Genomic DNA, 23608 nt, shown 5'->3' with positions numbered 1-23608 from the left:
AGATGAAAAGACTGATGGATGGAGAGAGTTGTAGAAGGAGGAGAGGAGAGGCCGATATCTGACCTCATATGTGAGTTTGTTCTTCTCCTCATTGTGGAACGGCAGCTCGTCATGCAGCACGTTGTTGAGATATTCCTCCATGAACGCCATGGTGTTGGAGAAACGGTTCTTCTTGTTGTCTCTGCTGTCGTCCATGTTGGAGTCATAACTGAGGATCACACACACCAGAATAATCAAGCAAAAAAGTAAAAGCTAAAAATATGACCTTTGACCATATAAACATTTGTCAAAGGTCTGTCTGGTCAATGTCAATTGTTTCTTGTGGTTGAAGGAAACACTCTACTTCAAACTTCATGGTGTTTCTGTACATCAGATCAGTTCTACAAATAGGAGAGACAGGAGATACCAAAAACCCAGATCAAACTGGAAAGATGAAGGTTTACCGCCCGAACAGGGACTTGAACCCTGGACCCTCAGATTAAAAGTCTGATGCTCTACCGACTGAGCTATCCGGGCTCCATGAGAAGCTTTCTCTGGAGGACATACTCATGCTGAGTCCAGATCCCAAATCATATACTGACACACCAGGTACTGGCTTGACAGTATATTTCTTTTGGTAGCTGGTTTACAAGAAATTTATAATCTTTAATTCAGACACATCATGGTAGGTACGACTGAACTCTATGAGGACTCAGTTCACATGTCTGCATGAGAGTGGACATTTGGATTCAGTCTAAGACTCCTAAAGGTGTCCTGTGGAGTTTACTAGGAAACAAAGATAGTTTCTGTTTACAACAGAAACACATGCAAGAACATTTTCTTTCTCCCAAAACTCTTTGACTTTTCTCTGTGAAGTTCATTTGTACAAGTATTCCACAGATTGAGGCTTTTTGACTGGGAGATCAGCTGCTGCTTGATCTCTTGAATTAACAGATAGGATTCCTTCACCTGAACAGGGACTTGAACCCTGGACCCTCAGATTAAAAGTCTGATGCTCTACCGACTGAGCTATTCAGGCTGCATGAGAAAGCTTCTCTGGAGGAAATACTCAAATCATATACTGACACACCAGGTACTGGCTTGACAGTATATTTCTTTTGGTAGCTGGTTTGCAAGAAATTTATAATCTTTACTTCAGACACGTCATGGTAGGTGTGACTGAACTCTATGAGGACTCAGTCCACAAGTCTGCATAGAGTGGACATTTGGATTCAGTCTAAGACTCCTAAAGGTGTCCTGTGGAGTTTACTGGGAAACAAAGATAGTTTCTCTTTAAATTAAGTGTCACCAAAACACACTGAACTTCATGCAAGAAGATTTTCATTTACCAAAAATCTTTCACTTTTCTCAGTGAAGTTTGTTTATACAAGTATTCCACATCAGAAGTCAGGTGGAGCATCCAGCAGGTGTCAGTGACACTCCAGACATGACAGCAGCTGGTTGATCTCTTGAGTTAACAGGTTGGACTCCTTCGCCCGAACAGGGACTTGAACCCTGGACCCTCAGATTAAAAGTCTGATGCTCTACCGACTGAGCTATCCGGGCTCCATGTGAACTTTCCTCTGGGGGAAATACTCATGCTGAGTCCAGATGCCAAATCATATAATAACACACCAGGTACTGGCTTGACAGTATATTTCTTTTGGTAGCTGGTTTACAAGAAATTTATAATCTTTACTTCAGACACATCACGGTAGGTACGACGGAACTCTGTGAAGACTTAAGGCCTTTAGTCCACAAGTCTGCATGAGAGTGGACATTTGGATTCAGTCTAAAACTCTTAAAGATGTCTTGTGGAGTTTACTTGGAAACAAAGAATGTGTCTGTTTAAATTAAGTGTCACCAAAACTCATGCAAGAACATCTTCATTTTTCTTTCTCCCAAAGCTCTTTTCTCTGTGAAGTTCATTTGTACAAGTATTCCACATCAAATTGAGTTTTTTTGACTGGGAGTCAATTGAAGCATCTAGTGGGTGTCAGTGACACTTTAAGATACTCAAGACATGGCAGCTGCTGGTTAATCTCTTGAGTTTATGATGTGAGCATTGATAACAGATGGGATTACTTCGCCTGAACAGGGACTTGAACCCTGGATCCTCAGATTAAAAGTCTGATGCTCTACCGACTGAGCTATCCATGCTCTATGAAGACTCTAATCTGAGGACTCATCCTGAATCCAGATCCCAAATCATATAATAATACACCAGGTACTGGCTTGACAGTATATTTCTTTTGGTAGTTGGTTTGCAAGAAATTTATAATCTTTACTTCAAACACATCATGGTAGGTATGACTAAACTCTATGAGGACTCAGTTCACATGTCTGCATGAGAGTGGACATTTGGATTCAGTTTAAGACTCTTAAAGGTGTCCTCTGGTGTTTACTAGGAAACAAAGAAGGTGCCTGTTTAATTAAACACACGGAACCTCATGCAAGAACATTTTCATTTCTCTCTGAAGTTCATTTGTACATCAAATTTTATTTTAAGTCGAGGCGTCCGGACTGGGAGTCAGTTGAAGCATCTAGTGGGTGTCATTGACACTTTAAGATACTTCAGAATGAAGATGCAGCAGTTGCTGGTTGAACTCTTGTGTTCACAATGTGAACATGGATAACAGATGGGATTACTTTGCCTGAACAGGGACTTGAACCCTGGACCCTCAGATTAAAAGTCTGATGCTCTACCGACTGAGCTATCCAGGCTTCATTCTTCATCAACTCAACAAAACCGATCAGGTGGGATAAGAATCGTCTCTTCTCATAACTCCAATAACAATTCTCAAGGAATACTTAAAAGCAACTAACTCTTTGATGGTGATGGAGGTGGGGATCTCGGTCCAGAGGCGGGCGAACTTGACGGGAGTCACCAGCTCCTGAGGGTCTCGGTCCACGTGGGCATGCAGCATGAGGCGACAGAAGGACGCCCGGAGGTCAAAGGGCAGCGTCTCGTCCATCATGCAGAGGAAGATGAGCTCCACGTCCAGCTGCTTGGAGATCTCGTCTATGGCCAGATATTGACGGTCCAAACACATCCGGGCAAAGAGCTTCAGCTGGTACCTGAGGACATCCACAGACAGACAGAGAATCAGTGATTTACTGGATTTAGTCTGAATATTGCTGGTGTTGGTCACATTTCCATGAAATTTGACCAGCAGTGGATGTTCATGGTCCCTATAGCATGAATCCTAATGGTTTTGGAGACCCCCCTGATGTTTCCTCTACTGCTACAAACAGGACTGTTTGTAACTGTTACATATATATCAAACAGTGGACATCCTCTTTTTTTTAATAATCTTTTAGTTTTAGAAATGTCGCTTTCGTCTATAGACTCTCTAATGGAGTGTTCAGACAGAACACAAAGCAAATTTTTGCCTCAAGTTACTGGAGTTTCATTGTTGGATCATCTATGTTTATTCATTCCAGACAGCCAAAATACATTACTGAACATTAGCTGTAAGCCAGCTAGCAATGGCATGCACCTTCTGTGTTCAGGAGAGTTTCTGTGTGTTTATGTTCAGTTCAGCCTCTGACTGAACTCAGAACTCACCAGAGACTCTGGTTCTTTCTGTTCTTTCCCTCCAGTCTCTCTCCTTTCCCCCCTCTCCTCTGTACATTTATGAAGAACATGCATAAAGTCCTGTGATACGTATGAATTTTTTTTCACTGAAGTTGGAACATTTTCAACTCACACGGATGCCTTCTCGCCTCTAATCGCGTTGCCCGCAGAAAATTTTGCATCTACTCAAGGTTTTGCATTGACTTTGTATGTAATCGCATCACGTGAAAAATTTGCTTCACCTTCTGTCTAAACACACCATTAGAGACACCATTATGAACAGTGAAATAGGTTTTCACTGTAATCATTCCCCCTGTTCATAATAACCGTGTTTCCATTAGATTTTCAAGATAATTTTAAGCAAACTTTTGAAATGTCGCAAAAAGGAAAATGCAAATTAGGTGCGTTTCCATCAACTGGTTTGAAGCGAATACACTAGGCTACGCAACACATAGTTTCATCAGTGGATGGCGGTATAGGCTTAAATAATCTGCCGGTAAACAGTAGAAGAAGTAGAGGATGCCAAGCGGAAACAAAACAAATAGTTATATTGCCTTGACGAGAGACAAATGGAGAGAAGCCTTCAGGAAATTGTTTCAATTGGGTAAGTTGTAATTGTTCTTTCATGTCAGCTAGTATTGGCCATGCTTCATGTTATCTGGAGACGCCGAGAGCAGAAACAGACGATCAGTCGTGTGAGTTAAACATTCGTTACATCATTATTTATTCGACAAATGTGTTTCCATAATCCATTTTGCGCATAAACTCTTCTTCGACATCTCCAAAATCCACTTCAAGTGAGCATAAAACCATTTTAGCGAAATTGAGGAGGTTTTTTTTTCCTGAATTTTGGCGTTTCCATTAAGCTTTTTTAATGCGATACATCAAAATGCGCATAAAACTAGGTTAATGGAAATACTGCTACTGGATATTAAAAGATCCCCTTCTAATGTGCTTTCAATGGAAGTGATGGAGGCCAAAGTCTGTGTGAAGCTTCTATTCAGCTTCAGCAGTCTGAGTTAGTCATATCAAGTGGATATCTGACACATTTACAGTCTTTTTAGCATCAAATTCCCTCTTTGTGTTTCCTCGGACAGTGTTTCCCTGTTGAGCTGCAGGTGGAAGTATAGTAACAAAAAGAGGGACTTTGGCACTAAAAAGACTGTAACGTTGAAAGATATCTACTTGATTTGACTCATTTGGACGCTGAAGCTTCATATTAGCTTCAGATAAACTTTTAAATACATTTTTGCACAGAAGGAGGACTGTGGATTTTGTCCTCCATCACTTCCATTGTAAGGTCATTATGAAGGGATCTTCTAATGGTCAGTATGAACAGGAGGAATGATTACAGCAAGAAAAACAGCTTTCACTGTTCATCTGGGCTCCTGACTGTTGACCCGTCCTTTAAATTCAATAAAACCTTGAATATTATTTACTCCAACTATGATCCCTGAAACATGGAAGCAAAATCTACCCTCAGTGTGTCTACCTGTAGTAGGTAAGGACGTTCTCATCGTGAGCGTTTCCCTGCCTCGCCTCCTGAGCCAGCTGTCTGATGCTCTTCTCCTGTTTCTCATTGGTCTTGTCTGTCCACAACAGCCACACCTACAGGAACAGAAACAAACTGATTAGAGAGAGATGATCATCTTCAGCTTCACTTGTTACAGCAACATTTTAGGAAATACTCTTCTTTTCTTTCTCTCTGAGATTAAGAAAGTGGATATCAAACCTTTGATATCTTATTCTAAGAAAGAAACTGAATCAGCGTATTTCCCAAAAAGTTGAACTACTTCTTTAAAACTACAAATGCAAACAAAATGAATACAATGACCACAAAAACAGAGCAATTCATTAGAATATTTCCTGGTCTTAACATGTTTTAACAATGTTCAAAATCTACTACATACTAAAATATGTAGTAGTGTAAAATATAAAATATACAGTTTATCATAAGGAAACCCAGTCTGGTAAATAATTAATGAGTTAATAGTGTGAACTTACTCTTTCCCCACTCTAACACTGCTGCTGTTGATGAACGAGCCTCTGCTTTAAGATCTCCACTACAATTTAAAATAGTTTAATACTGTTTAACTGCACAGCCTGAAGTTGTAACGACTGACCCACCAGCTAAGATTAAAACAGACAGATATGCAGACAGTTCTACCTCGTCTTCGTCTCCATAGTCATCCATGTATTCTCCCTGACCACCACCATGGGGCACCTCTTTGGGGACACGACGTCTGTGCAGAAATCAAGTGAAAATGTAACATGTTTATATTAAAAGCATCATTTATACTAACTTATGCTTGCTTGGTGATCTCTCTGTTATTAACATCAACCCGCTTTCTCTTCATTTCATTAAGTCTTGCAAAAAAAGTCATCTTACTGCACTGGGAAGACAGGAATAAATGGTTCAGCCTACAGTCAAACCTGGAAAAACTCACTGCTACCTTACAAAATGAAACAGATGTATTGAATACATTCATGACTGAGACCAAATAGTGATTTTTTTCCCTCTAAACTTCTCACATGCTTTCATTTCAATAAATGTTCAAATGATCCAATATTTCAGCAAAAATCAAAGATTAGAGAAAAAGTCCAAAAACTGAAAACAGATTTGTGTATCAGAACTTTGTTTTTTCTTCTTTCCTCTCCCATTAATCATCTCACCACCCCTCAGATTTATCTGCTGACCCTTTGGAGGGGCCCGACCCCTAGGTTGGGAACCACTGGACTAAACTAGCTAACTGTATATAAAGTAGTGTAAACTAGCTCCACCTCCAGCAGCTACAACAGTAACATGCTGCTCTAACACTGATGCTTCACTATTAATAATCTAATGATGTCATATATAATAATATATCAGTCAGAGGGACCAAACCACTACTTTTACTGCAATACTTTAACTACATCAAGCTCATAATACTTATGTACTTTTACTGCAATACTTTAACTACATCAAGCTCATAATACTTATGTACTTTTACTGCAATACTTTAACTACATCAAGCTCATAATACTTATGTACTTTTACTGCAATACTTTAACTACATCAAGCTCATAATACTTATGTACTTTTACTGCAATACTTTAACTACATCAAGCTCATAATACTTATGTACTTTTACTGCAATACTTTAACTACATCAAGCTCATAATACTTATGTACTTTTACTGCAATATTTAACTACATCAAGCTCATAATACTTATGTACTTTTACTGCAATATTTAACTACATCAAGCTCATAATACTTATGTACTTTTACTGCAATACTTTAACTACATCAAGCTCATAATACTTATGTACTTTTACTGCAATACTTTAACTACATCAAGCTCATAATACTTATGTACTTTTACTGCAATACTTTAACTACATCAAGCTCATAATACTTATGTACTTTTACTGCAATATTTAACTACATCAAGCTCATAATACTTATGTACTTTTACTGCAATATTTAACTACATCAAGCTCATAATACTTATGTACTTTTACTGCAATACTTTAACTACATCAAGCTCATAATACTTATGTACTTTTACTGCAATACTTTAACTACATCAAGCTCATAATACTTATGTACTTTTACTGTAATACTTTAACTACATCAAGCTCATAATACTTATGTACTTTTACTGCAATACTTTAACTACATCAAGCTCATAATACTTATGTACTTTTACTTTAGTGGTATTTTTCATGCAGGACTTTTATCTGCAATGGATTATTTTTACACTGCTGTATTGGTACTTTTTCTTAAGTAAAGGATCTGAATACTTCTTCCACTGCTGATCTAAGATAATCTAAAAGGATGCAGAAATCATTATGAGTGAGAGGTTAAAGGTCGTCCCTCCCTCCTTCTGTCCTCACTCTGTCTTGATGAGGATGTCCTGGTTTTTGGGGTCCAGCACACATTTACAGATGAGCTCCTGTGTGACGGGGATTGCCACGTTGTTGGATACACACAGGTCTGACAGGTAGTCCAGAAACCTGCAAACACACACACACACACACACACACACAAACTGAAAACAAAGTCTGATATAAAAGTAAGAAATCACAAACAGCAGTGAGCGTCTCTTCCCTCCCTCCCCTCCTCTTTTCTCCCCCTCCATGTTTACCGGGGCTCTCGGTTCTTGCGGACCAGGCTGACGAAGGTCTCCACCTCGGTCTTGGTGATGTGTTTCTCCAGCAGCTTGCGGTTGTTGTGCAGCAGGGCGGTGATGGTGTCCTCGGCCAGGATGTCGTAACCGATCTGACTCTGCATCACGCCAAACTGCTTCGCTATGTGCTCCTGGAGGCAGGAAGGAGGAGGAGCGAGTTTATTTTTCATTTTGTTTTTGTGCTTTAACTTTTTGCATCACCTTCATCACCATCTTCATATTTGCTCTCAACATCTGGACCATCATCATCAATTTTCAAGTGAGCCTTGATCAAGACAGCATCATAAAAACATTCAAACAGACATAAACAGACTACAACAAAGGTCACACGCTATAAAAGAACATAAATAATATTTGGTCCAAATGCATAAACATGTATTTCAGTTTTAAAAACAATCTAATCAAAAGTAAAAGCAATAAATTTGAAGCAAAGACGTACTCAGCTCATGTTGATTGTGTCAGTGAAAAAGCAGCCAAATCTATTGGTATAATTAGGAAATTAAGCCTTTTTGTTAACAGTGTCTTCATGCTCTTTATTACTTTTTAATTTATTCTCACTTTTCATATTGCAATTTAATCTTCATAGAATCTTTCTTCTACAAAAACACTTTGTCAGAATTGCAACCAGTTCAAATCTTTGCTCTCCGTCAGCTCCTCTGTTTCAAGAAACTCAACTTCTCACAATCTCTGAAGTTAACATTTTCCAAATATGTACTTTTATGTACAAGATACAATTCAAGGAGGGAAATATTCCAGATCATTTCAGGTCTTACTCAACCAGACAATCATCTTCATCTTCATCTTCACAAACATCTGACAACCAGAGGTCCATTTTCACTCAGATACAAACAAATTTATGGAATTACTTTTCTCAGTGGGTTAAAATTGATTCGTCCTTAAAATCCTTTAGTGCAGATTTTTAAAAAGGCTTTAATTTTGGTTTTATAGAGTTATTTGGGTTTGTTTGTTTCTTTTTGTTAATAGTCTAATTTGTTTTTCTAGCATTTATGTGTGTATATTTTTTTAGGTAATCAATAAGCCTGACGGGCTTTTTTCTTCTCCCTGCACATTTTTTTTGTTGTTGTTTGTATCTATTTGTTTGTTTTTAACCTGTACAATAAATTAACTCAAACTCAAAAAATCAATTCATTGTTGAGTCATTTTTCAAACAAAATTGCTTAAAACTCTCTGGTTCCAGCCTCTTAAATGTGAGGATTTTTCTGTTTTTCTCTGTTTTATATCGTAATCTGAATATCTTCGTTTCAAACTGTTGGTTGGACAAAACAAGACATTAGGAGACGTCAGCTTGGACTCTGTGATGGAAATCATTTCACAACTTCTTCACATTTCATACACTATCATATTAATTAAGAAAGCAGACTAGTCTATAATGAAAATAATTGTTAGTTGCAGCCCTATTTCAGATATTTTAAAGTAGACCTGAATCAAACAATCAAAGATAATTAGTGAGGGAAGAAGCTCCAACCGAGTGAGACGTCTTCTCTCTAGAGGATCTCCTCACAGAGGTTTTAGGAGTCTCCAGTTAAACTCTCATTAATATCAGATCAATAATTTAATAATAATAGTTAATAGTTTTGAACTAGAACTGTCAGGATTTGGATCAATACTCATGAACGCAAATAATCTTTAATTTGACAAACTTACATTATTAATTTCTAGTTGACATTGTGGGTGTATGTGATGTGCTGCTGTGTGTAGCTTTGTATTTTGTTTTATGTGTTTTGTGTGTTTTTTGTGTGTTATATGTTTTAATTGTGACCTGCCGAAGGGTCTGCAGATGAAAATTAGCTATAAGCTAACTCTGGTACAGTACATCAAATGGTAGCATTTTTGTTTAACACTGTTCACGGTCCCATTACATACATAAATAAAAAAAAAGTAGCTCAAGAAAGAAGGCTGCAGATTTTATAATGTGTCAGATACATATTAAATCATCATTTTATATGTTTTGCTGATATGTAAATTAAAGTATCAGATTGGACTCCGTATCAGGAGATCCCCGATATTAAAGGACTCAGATCTGGACCAAAAAAACTTGATTGGGACATCCCTAATATTTACATAAATGACAAAAGTAATGGGCCTAGTATGGAACCCTGAGGGACACCATTCGATAGAGAGGAGGAAGACGCAGCTAACTGGATGCATGTAGTTGGGAAAAGGAGGTCATCCTCATTATCACATTATCCTCCTCATCCTACTTCTGCTCGTCATCCTCACCTGGTTCTTGCGGTAGTCCTCCTGGGAGTGTCTGAGGACTCGGTAGCAGAGTCTCAACATGTACTGGTAGGGAGAGTTTTTCTGGTCGGCCAGCTCCTCCAGACGCAGCAGAGGCCCCTCCCCTCCTCCCCGGTCCTTAAAGGGAGCCTTCAGGATGCCAAAGATCTGAAATCACAAACACAAAGCGTCATTTAGTTGGTAATCATTTAATTGTTTGTTGAACTTGAATTTCCTGTTTCTGCTCTGTGATGTATTTTTGGATCCCTGAGTAACAATTGTATCAAACCTGTTTGAGGATGTTCTGCTCTCTCATCAGTTTCTGTCTCTCTCGGTTGGCTTTGGTCATGGCGACGTCCAGGACCGGCTGACCGCTGTTGATGACGTCGGCCACAAAGAAGACCACGTCCTCCAGCAGCTTGATGGCAAACCTGAAAAACAAAAACCTCATTGAATATCTACTTCAAATGCTAATTTGTATTTTCATTTGAAATCATGTTTATCTACATACAGTAAAACAGTGACAACAAACGTAGTTATTTTCATTTACATTAATACATTTTAGTCAAGTGTCGTACCGACGGTCATTCTGGCTGATGAAGCCCTGGTTGAACTGGTCAACCACTGTGCTCAGCATGGCACTGGCATCGTTAGCAAAGTCCAGATCTCTGATCTCCATCACAGGAACCGAGACGATGGCGAACGCCTCCTTGTCCTCTTTGGTGGGACACGTTCCTAACTGCAGCCGGAGGAGACATAGAGGTTCATACACACCTCACACACATAGAGCTGCGACTTTTAGATGATTAATCAATTAGTCGATCAACAGAAAATTAACACATCAGACATCAGAAAGTTTCCAAAAATAGCAAATCTGTCAGACTGAATTTTGGGGAAATGTGGTCCCGGAGACACATTTAACTCAGAGGACAGATCACAGAGCGTCAATGAAGAGATGGAACAAGATGATACAGAATATTTATGTTCTGTATACTGTCAGACAGCGTGAAATAAGATTATTAATAACCTTAAATCTACTTTTGCAGATACATTTTTTGACTTTACTTCTGGTTTGGAGGCTAAAGTTCAGGTATTTTTTCGTGGTGATTTGATTTTTTCACACATGGAATGAGCTACATAAACCCCAGCTGGAATAAAACAGACTTATACAATTTCTCCTTGTGTCATGTGTGTTCTTGTATCCCATTGTCATGTTTTTAGATTCACTTGTTTATGCAACAATGGCTGTTAACGTTTCCAGATTTAAATATTTAGACTGACCATGAGTCTGATGGGTCTCTCCTCGTCGATGTCGATGGGGACGTTGGTGCTCTGGATCCAGGTGTTGGTGCACAGATGTCTCAGACGAACGTACGAGTTCCTGAAAGACAGCTGGTTCAGTTTCTCTTCAGCCCTGTGGTGCTTTGCAGCTCGGTGAGGTAGGCATGAGGTCATATTTGTGTACAATACGGTTTATTCAGGGACTCCTGATATCACATTATGTATTAGTCAAATAAAAGTTCAAATATTGGCAAAGCAAGAACAAACATAGAGGGATCACTTGATAAATTCATCATTATGTTTGCTTGTCTGCTGCTATGAGTTTCTCTTTGAACAGAAATACTGTTTTCACTCACTAATTAATTCACATTTTCTACTTTGCCGTTCTTTTGATCGCTGTAAAGGTACCGTCAATCAAACTCAACACTTCCTGCACAAATGTTTCATATTAAAAGCTTTTATTTCGGCTACGTGCAGCATAATTCATGTTACCTGGGATTTTTTTCAATTTATTGTGTGATGTATTGTGTAATCCTAACCTGTTAAATTATTTTGTGCCGGTTGTTTTTATTCAATTTTGTGTCTTTTGTTCTTAAATTAAACCAAGTGGGTAGTTCTGGGTCTGAAGTGAAATGAGGCCAGCGCAGACGTGCATTAAACCTGCATTCTGTGAACTATTTTGAACATATTTTAAATTTTGACAGTCTATCTTTGCTTGATCACTTCACTATAATGTCAACACGTTGTAATCAATTTTGTACCTACATATATATTTTAAACCTTGTCCTTTGTCATGTTGGCAATTTTCCTGATGAAGACCAGGTAGAGTTGAAGAGTCGCCCATTTTTAGTCCCATAAAGTTTCGGGAGCTGTAATCCAATTTTTCCTTCACATTAAAAGTTTAACAGTGGCTAAAATTGACACAATTCCTGTCATTCTCTGTAATCTGTTATTGTGAAATGTCCACAGGTAGTAAATATGATCTGCAGTGGTGTAAAGTACAAGTGTACAGTGTACACACAGTGTAAAGTACCGTGCAGTGGAGAGTGTTCCTACCGTGGTACGAACGAGTCGGTCTTCTGCAGCGTGGTCGGGTCCAGCTCGAACAGTGAGGCGATGTCATTCCCATGAGGCACTGCTACCAGCTTGTACTTGATCCTCTCACCGTGGGAGCGCTTGTTGCTACGACTACCATCCATCTGCAGAGAGGTCAGAGGTCAGGGTGAGTATGAGAAGGAGAAATTGCTTCCAAATTGACATTCATGACTTTTCTTGGACTCAGTCTATACAGACAAATCCGGCAACTGATTCACGTGTCACCACCAATCCTGTGATGTCAGAGTAGAAGTGGAGACATTACAACTGACAGTGAAAGCAGAGATGTTTGTGTTCATCACGGTAGACAGATGAAGGTCGTCTGTGGGAATGTGGGACTTCTTCAGTCTTAAAGCATGAATGTGAAACATGAACGTAGCTGTCGTCCGACCTCCACAAAGTGCTGTGTGGAGTCGCTCATTAAACCAGCAGGAATTACTTTCAATCATGAAACTCTCGATTTCTGTCATTGTGATTAGTAGACATGAATCATTTCATACAAATCTGAAACACAAGACAACCAGAAAACGTAAGGCTTGCACCAAGCTAACAGAGATCAGCGGGGTGGCGTCTTTAGCGGCCCCTCGTCGGTCGTTTGTCGGCAAGCTGCTCAGAATGAAAGATGATGGGAGGATTTAATGGACATTTATGAAAGTAAAATCTATGGCTCAGAGGCTGATGGCTTTTATATTTAGTCATTGGGTGGACGCTTTTATCCAAAGCAACTTATAAGTTGCAACTTATGAGTTGCTTTGGATAAATCAAATCAAGCATTAGAGGACAGTGAGTCAGAAAGAGTCGTGGTACAAAGCCGTGGTAACTGACCAGGTACAAGTGCAATGACAGAGAGTGCTGCACTGAGGGGTATTTTTTGTTTCTTTTATATATATATTATTCAAATACGAAACAACTGGAAGTAGACAAGTGTATAAGAAGTAACAAGAAAGTGCAACCATCAACAAAGTGCTAAAAGGATCAAGTGTTGAAGTGTTCATGGGAGTTTCTTGAATGCACCAAGAAACATGTTTATTCCGTAGTGTCAGTTTGTTGTTGTAACCTTAACCCTAACCCTAACCCTAACCCTAACCCTAACCCTAACCCTAACCCTAACCCTAACCCTAACCCCTAACCCTAACCCTAACCCCTCACCCTAACCCCTAACCCTAACCCTAACCCTAACTGATAAAAGGGACAGAAAACACATGTAACTGTCTGTTCAACTCTCGATGTCAGCTGTGACCTGCAAGGAAAGGATCACGTGACCAACGAGAGTAGTGGAGCTAGCAGTGCTGCTAGCGAGCTAATACAGTAAAACTACCAAAAAGCTTCTGCAGGGGTCACGTGACTGACAGAGACAGCTGAAAGGACGCTAGTTTTCTGTAGCTTTTATAGTTGTACAGTAAAAGAAGGTTAATGGCCGAGAAGCACAAAACACAACTGACTTTGGAAAATAAGTGAAACTGTCTACAGAGGATTAGCTCGACTACCCTCATTGGTCATGTGATCCTCTCTTTGCAGGTTGTATCTGTCTGTCGAGACTCTCCCAAAACTGGAACATATTAAGTTGTTGATTACAATCTTAATGGCATTTGTTGACTATGTTTTTAATTTGTAAGCAGTTATACAGGATTTCCGTAACAGATTTATTGGCAAAAGTGCTTAAAAAAGTGAAATCCTTCACAAACATTACAGTGTTATATGCTGCTTTATGACTGAGGTAACACTGCAGTGATGGAGGCTTGTTTACTTCTGCCTACCAGCAGGATTCATTTATACAAACCACTTAATACTTAATTTCCAGAATGAAATTTGGATCTGACTGATCAATCAGCCTCCCCTGTAAAAGATACACAAACACTGGATGGCAGAATGCATCAGCCTTTTCTTTAAACTTCAGTGCTGCACTCACCGAGGCGGAGAGCTCTGCATTGTCTCCTCTGTAGCCGGGGTTCTCCTACCACAACAACAACAACAACAACAACAACATCAACAACAACATCAACAACAATTACCTCCTACTATATTTCTTAGATAGATTTCTTAGGGTTTCTTAGATCAGAGGATCATTCCTGTTTGTTACAACTTGAAGAATATAAAGTTATTATTACTGATAGAAATTATGGACAAAAATATGAAAATAAATTATAATAAACCAGAATGATCCTTTAATCAACAGTCTATTAAAATACATCCCATCCATTAATCTTAACTGTGGTGATACAAGAACATTTCAGTTTCATTCAGTTTAGATTTGGTGCCATGTTTCAGGATCACAGTTGGAGTAAATAATGATCAAGCTTTCACTGAATTTAAAGGAAGAGTCAACAGTCAGGAGCCCAATTGAACATTAAAGCTGTTTTCTTGCTGTAATCATTCCTCCTGTTCATACTGACCATTAGAAGATCCCTTCATAATGACCTTACAATGGAAGTGATGGAGGACAAAATGTATTTAAAAGTTGATCTGAAGCTAATATGAAGCTTCAGCGTCCAAATGAGTCAAATCAAGTAGATATCTTTCAACGTTACAGTCTTTTTAGTGCCAAAGTCTCTCTTTTTGTTACTATACTTCCACCTGCAGCTCAACAGGGAAACACTGTCCGAGGAAACACAAAGAGGGAATTTGATGCTAAAAAGACTGTAAATGTGTCAGATATCCACTTGATATGACTAACTCAGACTGCTGAAGCTGAATAGAAGCTTCACACAGACACACTGTGGATTTTATCCTCCATCACTTCCATTGAAAACACATTTGAAGGATCTTTTAATATCCAGTATGAACAGGAGGAATGATTACAGCGAGGAAAACCTCTTTCACTGTTACTATGACTGAAATAGTTTAAGTTTAAGTCAAGTTTACTGTGATTGCCATGGTTACCTCAGCCGCCAGGTAGTTGCCAGTGGCCAGGTGTTTGAAGCGATAGAGGCTGTTCCAGTGTCCCGCCCCTCCACGACACGGGTCATGATGGACGACCTGAAGGAACCAATCAGCACACAGAGAGGTCTTAATAATACTTCACAGCATCTGTGTTATGTGTGTGTGTGTGTGTGTGTGTGAGAGAGAGAGAGTGTACCTCGACCTCCCACAGGGCGTTGGAGCTAGTTGCCGAGGTCGCCGACTGTCTCAGCGTGGTTCGGAGGAAAACGTGGAGTTTGCTCTTGTATTCATCGCAGGTCAGAAACTTTTCCTGTTCAGCGTGAAACAAACGCACCACGTCGCCCTGAAAGACAGAAAATGTGAATTAATCCACTCCTGTTGTGTGACTATTAGGAGATAAACAGCTGGTGGTTCTAATTCTCCAGTCGGTACCATTAACCGTTGCAGAAGAAGAGGAAACAACGACATGACGTCATTAAAAGAGCGACAGTCAAAGCTCAAACGATGGAAAACTTTTTCAACTGTTCCTCGTGGATTCTGTTTCATAAAATTCATACTAGATAATAACTGATCTGCACACTGTACTGAAATCTCCTGATATGTTATCGACTATGTTGAATATAATACTTCCAATATGCCCAATGATGAGGACTCCACAGTCATCAAACAAAAATGTAACAACAATAGCAGCTGATTTAAAAAACAGTGATTTTATCAGATTGTAAAGTGTGTGAACCAAACTGCTTTACAATAGAAAACTGGCTGCAGGAATATTTGAATATTTTGAATTTGGAAAATCTGACCGACCACTTAGTCGACTCTAATAATGATTAAATTCTCTTGGATCAGGTTAAAATAGTTTATTAGCTCACATGTTGAAGTAATTTCATTAAATGTAATGTCATTTTAGTTCAACTACACAGCATATAGATAAATGTTGTGAGACGTGTATCCTTTTTTTTTTCTATATCTGATGTGTACATTTTCGTTCTAAATTGTCTCTTTATAACAATGAATCAGTGTTAATTTTGTTAATGAAAACTATGACTAATTATGTTTGTCAATGACCTTTCTCTCCATGACTAAGACTGACGTCAGAAAACACCAACTGAGACTAAAATGTAGTTTAAAAAATCAAAACTTTAGCAAAAATCTCTGTTTATGTTTCATCGACAAAAAAAGAGGAGACAAAATATCGACTGTTTGTATTCTTCATCGGATGGCTCGAGCAGCGACATATCAGGACGACATCTGCAGAAAGCAGGTTAACGTTGATAATGACAACAGGACTTAGAAGAAAGACACGAGCTGATCTTTGGGCCCATTTTCACCACAGTGAGGCTGAGAAAAAAAAAAAACCCACTGCTTTATCAGAAAGGAAAGGATGTGGCCATTAAACACCACAAAGCTAACGAGACACATTAAGGCTCACCACAAAGAAACTGATGCAGATTAACATCTTGGTGGTAACTCAGATGACAAAAAGACTGTTGGTTTTGGCTGAACTAGAAGGACTGAAATGTTGAATTTAATCTGATAGCTAAAAAACAATGAAATGTCAACAGATTTCATTTTCTAGAACGAAAACATGACCAAAAAAACAAAAACAGGATGAAGCTGGCTAAAAATGATAAAACCTAAGAAGGATATTTGATATAGGACTAAATAAAAAAAAATAGCTGACAATATTAACCCTCTAATGAATAAACTGTAAATAATAAATCTATAAATACATTTTATAGATTACACATACTCCTTTGAGGACTTCCTCTCTGTGGTCGCTGAACATCATGAACAGGTTGATCTTCCAGCTGGTGTTGCAGTTCACCGAGTTCACCTGCAGAGGGAGGAACACGCACACATACACACACACACACACACACACACACACACACACACACACACACACGGTCATTAGGATGAAAGGTCCGGTGTGTTTGGTCATGTTATGTGAGTTCCTGTCACCTCTCCGTCTCACCTCTTTGCAGCCCGGATGGTCGGTCAGCTCATAGTTTGAAGCGTGAAGCGGCTGACCTGCGTTCACCGGGTTCAGGATCACTTTATCACCGACCACCACCTGCAACAGTCAAAAGACTCAACATACTGCTGTAACTACTACTAGTCATAAAATCACTCTGAGCTGGATGTTTGTCTCCCCGACACATGTTTACATGATCTTAAAACTCCTGAAAAACAGGTTCAAATAGAGGAAAAAAGGTTTGAGTGTCATATTACACATCACTACTTTTATAAAAAAGCACACTGACAGTGGCTCTGCAGAGCCACATGAACACTTTTAAACTCTTAGCGGGTGTGTGCACATGTGTACATACTGGCAGGAGCCGTGCTGTCGTTCTTACAGGAGTCACTATAGACCCTTTTGACAGCAGACGTGTCGAGTTGCCGAAGCAGGAAAGACACAGGTGAGATTAATAACATTGATCTCATGTAGGTGTGCCAGTTCCAGGCTACGTTCTTACAGTACAGTTAAAGCTATTGTGTTCGATGTGTTGTAAACTAGTAATAAAGTTTTCAAATTGATTCCAAAGGAGCTGAGAAGTCAATGCGAAGATAATAAAAATGTGCGTCAATAAAACAAAAAGGTGTGAATGAATGATAGTAATGATGGCTGTCTTCCAGCTGCAGGTACTGAGCATGCTCGCTCATCCTTTTTATTATTTACAGCTGTGTTTTTTTTCCTGCTTTGGCAGCTCAAATTGTCTGCTGTGAAAAGGGTCTACAGCGACTCCTGTAAGAACCGTGCAACGGCCGTTACAGTACTCTGTAACCATGGTAACTGTAAACAACAAAGGCGGCCAAAAATGAGACTGAAATGTCTTTAGATTTAAATAAAACGCTGCTTCCTGCTTTGGTTTTCTCTCGTCTCAAATACTGCAAATCTCTTTTATTTCTTGACTAACAATTAGTGGACGAGTTTTAAATCAAAGACATCTCACCAGCTGTTTTTCAAATGTTATTACTAGTTTACAACACTATGAATGTTTGAGCACCTGCGTTAAATGAACCAACGGTACAGACAGAAAGAAGCTTTTTGTTATGACGCACCAAAGCTGTGGTGGATCCTGAAATCTGACTGTTATACTGATATTTGTACGAACAGGCATAGAGTTTGTCATAAACGATTAGGATCTATCTTCTGATGATTGATCATGAGCAGAGTGAGTTTCTTTGTAAACCTGTCCCGTCAGTGTGTCAGCGTGTTTACATTGTCTCCGTTGGCGCGGAGCTTCCAGAACGGTTGGATGAAGTGCCAGGAGCCTTCGTTCCCCGTCCCGTCCAGAGTGACCCGCATGGCGTTCTTCTCCAACAGAGCCGGCAGACGCTTGTTCACCGTCAGGTACTTATTACTCTTCATGTGGAGCAACTGCAGAGAGATAATATGCTCGTTTATTTATACTTTTATTCAATATATATCTTCTTTTACAACAAGTCTTGTGTGTAGAACTTATCATTCAGTGACCCCTCGTGCCCTCTGGACGGAGGCATCCTGGAGGAGACCGCTCCCATCAGGATAGAGATGTTTCATTATAGGATAAAATGCCCCCCAACAGCATAACAGAGCCACCAGACCCCCCCCCCCCCCCCCCCCCGCCCCCCCACACACGCTGTCGGGGTCAAGCATCCAGACCTGGAACAGTTTTTCCTTTAATTTGTAACCCTTTAATTTTTTTTATTTGTTTGAATTAATTTACTTTTTTTCTGTCTTCTTGTCACAAAGTGTCCAAACTTTTGACTGATACTGTATATATACATATACATACATATACATATACATATATATATATATATATATATATATATATATATATATATAAACACCCTCGCGCGCTGCTCTCGTGTCACTTTTGATGTGGATTCTCACGTTGTTGGTTTTGATCTTTTCATGGGATTTGCAGATACTAAAAAATATTAAGAACAAAAACAACAGATCGATGTGATGTAACACTCTCCACACCTTAAACACACACACACACACACACACACACACACACACCTTTCTCCCACAGGAATCTTTATCTTTCCAACTGACTCAGTTTTGCTGAGGCAGGAACCACACCCTGCCTGTAAGTGAGTGAGTAAGTATGTGTGTGTGTGTGTGTGTGTGTGTGTGTGTGTGTGTGTGTGTGTGTGTGTTGGGATGACAGGTCTTCAGCCCTGAAGCGAGGTCAATATTGACATTAACAGATAGCAACACACTGATATACAGGTGGTAAGACAGTGTGTGTGTGTGTGTGTGTGTGTGTGTGTGTGTGTGTGTGTGTGTGTGTATGTGTGTGTGTGTGTGTGTGTCAGACAGGTACAGTAAATGATCATACATATACCAGAACAGTCAAAGGGACACATGTTGCCATGGTGACGAGGTAGGGGGCGGGGCATGCGTCTGTATGTACAAATACTGACACTAAACTTCATACAGTATCTCTGTCAGCCTGCTGGGAGATGATGCACATTTGCAAATGTGAACTCCATTTATTGCAATAAAACTCAACCTGAGACAACTTGATCTCTGTTATTATTAAAGTTATGATCTTTAAATTTTCATAAAACCAAATCCTGCGTTTGATGCTATTTATGGGCGTAATTTTTTACAGTAGTTTTCATTGTTTGTGGCAGTCTGCCAAGCTGCTGCTTCACCTTAAGACTTAAACCTGCATTAACTGATGTTTAGTTTTCATCAGGAACAAGCAGTGAACACAACACTGACATATTATCAGCTTTTAAGGTGACGTGTTGAACTTGTTAGCAAACAGTTGCTGAGTGCTGAGCAGGTAGTGAACACTCAAACTCACTATAAAGCTCCGTAAAGCCGAGAGGAGCTGCAGAGTCTCTGTCGGTTCATCACTACGAGCCACAACCAACACATTACACACTGACACATCAGACATGTTCATATACAAATATTGATTATAGTTGCTTTCAGTTTTGTGGGTTGTATTTTATTACTTACAGTATCCATACTGTCGGTGTTGTTGTGGCGTGTGCGTATGTTTTGATGTTTTAATGAACTGCCGGATGGGACAAATACAATTTTCAGAGTTGTTTGACTGCACTTTATAAGGCTAACATGCTAACATCCGTCAGACCTTCTGTCGCTCGGCTGTTTGTAGAGAATGAATATGGACTGAAAAAAAAAACCTCCAGCAGTCACACAAAGGGCTGACAATTTATCATCATCATCATCATCATCATCATCATCATCAGTGTCAGTGTCTTCAATCAAATGACAAATAACATTAAACATTACTTTGTTAACAGGAATGTCATATCACTGTTATTTACAATAGTCATAATCACCTTTTAAAAGTGTCTTTTGATTTCTTTTACTGCATTTGCTTTCTATTTTTAACACTGTCTCTCCTGCTGTCCTGTTGTTGTTGTTGTTTATAACTTCTTTTTGCCATTTCATTTATCTGTGTAAAATGACTTTGAGTGCCTTTTAAAAGCACTGTATAAATAAAATGTATTATTATTATAATTCTTTAAACAGGGCAGCAGTAACTGAGCCAATCAATCACCTCCACACGTCCTGGTTTTCTGATGTAACTGTAGTTTCCTGTTAAGCTGATCTGTCTTATCTTCAGTGCTGGACTGCGACAGTCCTGAGTATCAGATCAGTCTTATCTGACACAGATTCAAGTTTAACCTTGCATATCACCTATCGTATATATACATGTTTATCATTGTACTACTGTTGAAACAAGTCATTTACCTGTATGACAGTTCCATATTTGACAACGTCTCCGTGGACTTTCTTGTTTTCCGTCTCATTCTGCTTCTGCTCCAGGTTGGCCGCATGCTGCAAGACACACACGACATCGGGGGTCAGATGTACTAATAATGTATACACACACACAAAAAACATGCATACACTACACATAAACTAGTATTTATAAAAACAGAATGTGTGGTGAGACAGTGAGCACCTCACACAAACCTCAGACCAGCAGACGTGTTGTTGTTGTAGAGCGTGATATGATGAGGTGGAGAAGGAAACTAAATTATTAAATGTTGTTTTTTAACTTTATTTAAATATTAATGTCAATAACATAAAACGCTATTGATCTTTGGTCTTTGCTCGTTACATTTTGAAGTGGTTCTCTGAGTAAAAACAACACAGGATCCATTGGGATGGTCATTTATTATTTTTTTTTAATCTGATTAAACCTTGTTTGGGTTGTTAACCATCTGCACGTTGACACAACGATCTGTAAAATGCCAATCAAAGCCACATTTATATACGACATTCAGCACCACCAGATGTCAGCAAACAACGATTTGCTATGTAAATATATAACGGAGTAATGGCGTCCCGAGCAGAGAATGAAGTCACACTCCCTCTGGGTGTGTTGTAGTCCGAGCTTCTCTGTTCTTTCCTTTGATAGTTGCTCTGGCCATGCGTGCATGTTAGTGCATGTGAGCGTGCATGTTAGTGCATGTGAGTCCCTCCGTGTCCTCCATGTCTGTTTCCAACATGGCGACCGCGTTACAAAGTTTCTCAAATCGCAGATATGTTTCCAAAAACATTTGAGGCAGAAACAGGCGACGCAGTAACAGAATCTTGATCCATATTTGATCAGCACTGCCTAGTTTGACAGTTTGATCTGAGTTTTGTGAGCTATCGGTTCAGGGACCGCTTTCTTATCAATTTTTTTTTCAACTTTATCGAGTAAATGATGCGCACATCTGTTTTGGTCTGAAATGCTAGTGGTAGTGAGACATCTGGGCTGAATGTCATTTATTGCAACTTCAATACTGAATCACTTTTATAATTCTTTTGATTGACAGATGAAGAATCATTTTATTTCTTCATTAATGTTATTTTTTATTATCTATAACTGTAGGACACCTTGTAACATCAGTTTCAATATGAACAGTACAAACTGATCATTGATTACATTTCTGATGCTGTAAATAGCCGTATAGCCAGGCGTCATGGTTGCACATAATGACAGCTGTTCTGGCGGTGCAGCACAATCATTGGAACTGCACTTCTTCTCTCCTGTTTGTTTCATGGACAAATGTAAAAGGTGGAGCAGGCAGCATGTTGATAAGAAAACAGCTGGTTAAGGGCGTTTCTACATCCATTAACAGATAACTGTGGGGTGGAATAGAGTGCTGCAGGAAGGAGTCCTTGCCTGAAGTAAGGTGTGTGGTTAACGCAAGCTTAAGAGATTTTCATGTTTTGTTCTATGACATAAAATACATCAGTAAAAACCCCACTCGTGAATTTTGAAGCTTTTTGGTGTCTTAAAAAAGGCTGTTGCTAACAAGTGTGGCTAAACAGAGGTTGTTGGGGACACTAAACGTCTTTATTATGCTGAACATGGAAACTCATCTACTCACCTGTCCACCTTTACAGCCTCTAGCTGTGTTTATACTCTTGCAAACTATTCTAACTCAAACTTTCTAACTTGTAGATTTATCAATTTATAGTATTTTTGTTTGAAACTTAGCAGTGGTGACACTGAAATCATGTGACCGTGGTGTAGTTCATTTATAGCCCTTAATGTTTTTTACTTCTGGCGATTGCATTTACGCTTCAAAAATGATAAAAGTGGTGTTAATTTGTGAAGATTATCTTGCTGAACAAAATGTGTAAGTATCATAAACTTTTGTTTGCCACAGAGTTTATTTTCTGCAACAATCCAAAATCCAATGGAAAAATGCTATTGGATTTTTGTCGAGGGAACCAGCACTCTATTTAGACTTGTGTACATGCATCCAGTGTGTGAAGAGTTTTCTGCGTCTGGCTCCTGTGAGTAAAACCTCTCATCATACTCCAAAGATACCATGAACAGCAAAGTTATGGCACAATTATCAGAAGTGGTAGTAATAGAATGAAATCTTCTTGTTCTTTGTCTTCACCTTAGTCTCACTTTACACCTTCCAACAACTCCAAGTCCTAAATCTACTGTCAACTAAACCCCAAAGGAGGATTTTTCGCTTTTGATGGAGCTAGGCTAGCAGCTTCCCCCTGCTTCCAGTCTTTGTGCTAAGCTAAGCTAAACACCTCATGGACCTACGTCTGCAGCGGACGCACAGAGATGAAACTGATATCCATCTGAAACATGTGACTCTGGGGAAGACAGAGATCAAGAAGGTTTACCAAAAAGTCAGATTGTTCTTTGAAAAGTTTTTGTGTGTATATACATTTATAAGTTACCTGTAGTTTTTGTAGCAGAACCACATCAGCGATTTTGTCCTTCTCATGTTTGGCTTGTTTGGCTTTCCAGAACTGTTTCTGAGCCGAGTACCGACTCATGGGGCACACCTTAAACAGGCAGTCTGAATGAAGACAGAACAAAACAAGACAGAAAAAGACATTTGAACACAGAACAATTCAGTGTGTCATCACAAAACGAGCA

General features: G+C 39.2%; 1 protein-coding gene and 5 non-coding genes across 6 annotated transcripts in view; all 6 read right to left on the bottom strand.

The window, feature by feature from the left end:
• Window positions 1–23608, bottom strand: part of itpr3 (inositol 1,4,5-trisphosphate receptor, type 3) — an 81710-nt gene that overhangs the window by 35857 nt on the left and 22245 nt on the right. Inside the window, exons 3-21 of the mRNA XM_067593508.1 lie at window positions 23407–23528; window positions 20953–21039; window positions 18448–18606; window positions 17200–17298; window positions 16975–17058; window positions 15418–15564; window positions 15222–15317; window positions 14251–14295; window positions 12303–12445; window positions 11247–11346; window positions 10544–10704; window positions 10255–10396; window positions 9969–10133; window positions 7686–7858; window positions 7435–7554; window positions 5724–5799; window positions 5049–5164; window positions 2806–3057; window positions 64–208 (exon numbers count right to left, since the gene is read on the bottom strand). Coding sequence (XP_067449609.1) covers window positions 64–208; window positions 2806–3057; window positions 5049–5164; window positions 5724–5799; window positions 7435–7554; window positions 7686–7858; window positions 9969–10133; window positions 10255–10396; window positions 10544–10704; window positions 11247–11346; window positions 12303–12445; window positions 14251–14295; window positions 15222–15317; window positions 15418–15564; window positions 16975–17058; window positions 17200–17298; window positions 18448–18606; window positions 20953–21039; window positions 23407–23528 — 2432 coding nt within the window. The remainder of the gene's footprint in view (window positions 1–63; window positions 209–2805; window positions 3058–5048; window positions 5165–5723; window positions 5800–7434; window positions 7555–7685; window positions 7859–9968; window positions 10134–10254; window positions 10397–10543; window positions 10705–11246; window positions 11347–12302; window positions 12446–14250; window positions 14296–15221; window positions 15318–15417; window positions 15565–16974; window positions 17059–17199; window positions 17299–18447; window positions 18607–20952; window positions 21040–23406; window positions 23529–23608) is intronic.
• On the bottom strand, window positions 444–516 carry trnak-uuu (transfer RNA lysine (anticodon UUU)). The gene has a single exon. It is a non-coding gene; the product is annotated as a tRNA-Lys (tRNA).
• trnak-uuu (transfer RNA lysine (anticodon UUU)) lies at window positions 946–1018 on the bottom strand. Its single transcript has one exon. It is a non-coding gene; the product is annotated as a tRNA-Lys (tRNA).
• trnak-uuu (transfer RNA lysine (anticodon UUU)) lies at window positions 1473–1545 on the bottom strand. The gene has a single exon. It is a non-coding gene; the product is annotated as a tRNA-Lys (tRNA).
• On the bottom strand, window positions 2067–2139 carry trnak-uuu (transfer RNA lysine (anticodon UUU)). The gene has a single exon. It is a non-coding gene; the product is annotated as a tRNA-Lys (tRNA).
• trnak-uuu (transfer RNA lysine (anticodon UUU)) lies at window positions 2631–2703 on the bottom strand. Its single transcript has one exon. It is a non-coding gene; the product is annotated as a tRNA-Lys (tRNA).

The sequence above is a fragment of the Thunnus thynnus genome, chromosome 6 (genome assembly GCF_963924715.1).
Source record: "Thunnus thynnus chromosome 6, fThuThy2.1, whole genome shotgun sequence".
Taxonomy (NCBI): domain Eukaryota; kingdom Metazoa; phylum Chordata; class Actinopteri; order Scombriformes; family Scombridae; genus Thunnus; species Thunnus thynnus.
The sequence above is the reverse complement of the archived record's forward strand: the minus strand, read 5'-3'. Positions and strand labels throughout refer to the sequence as shown.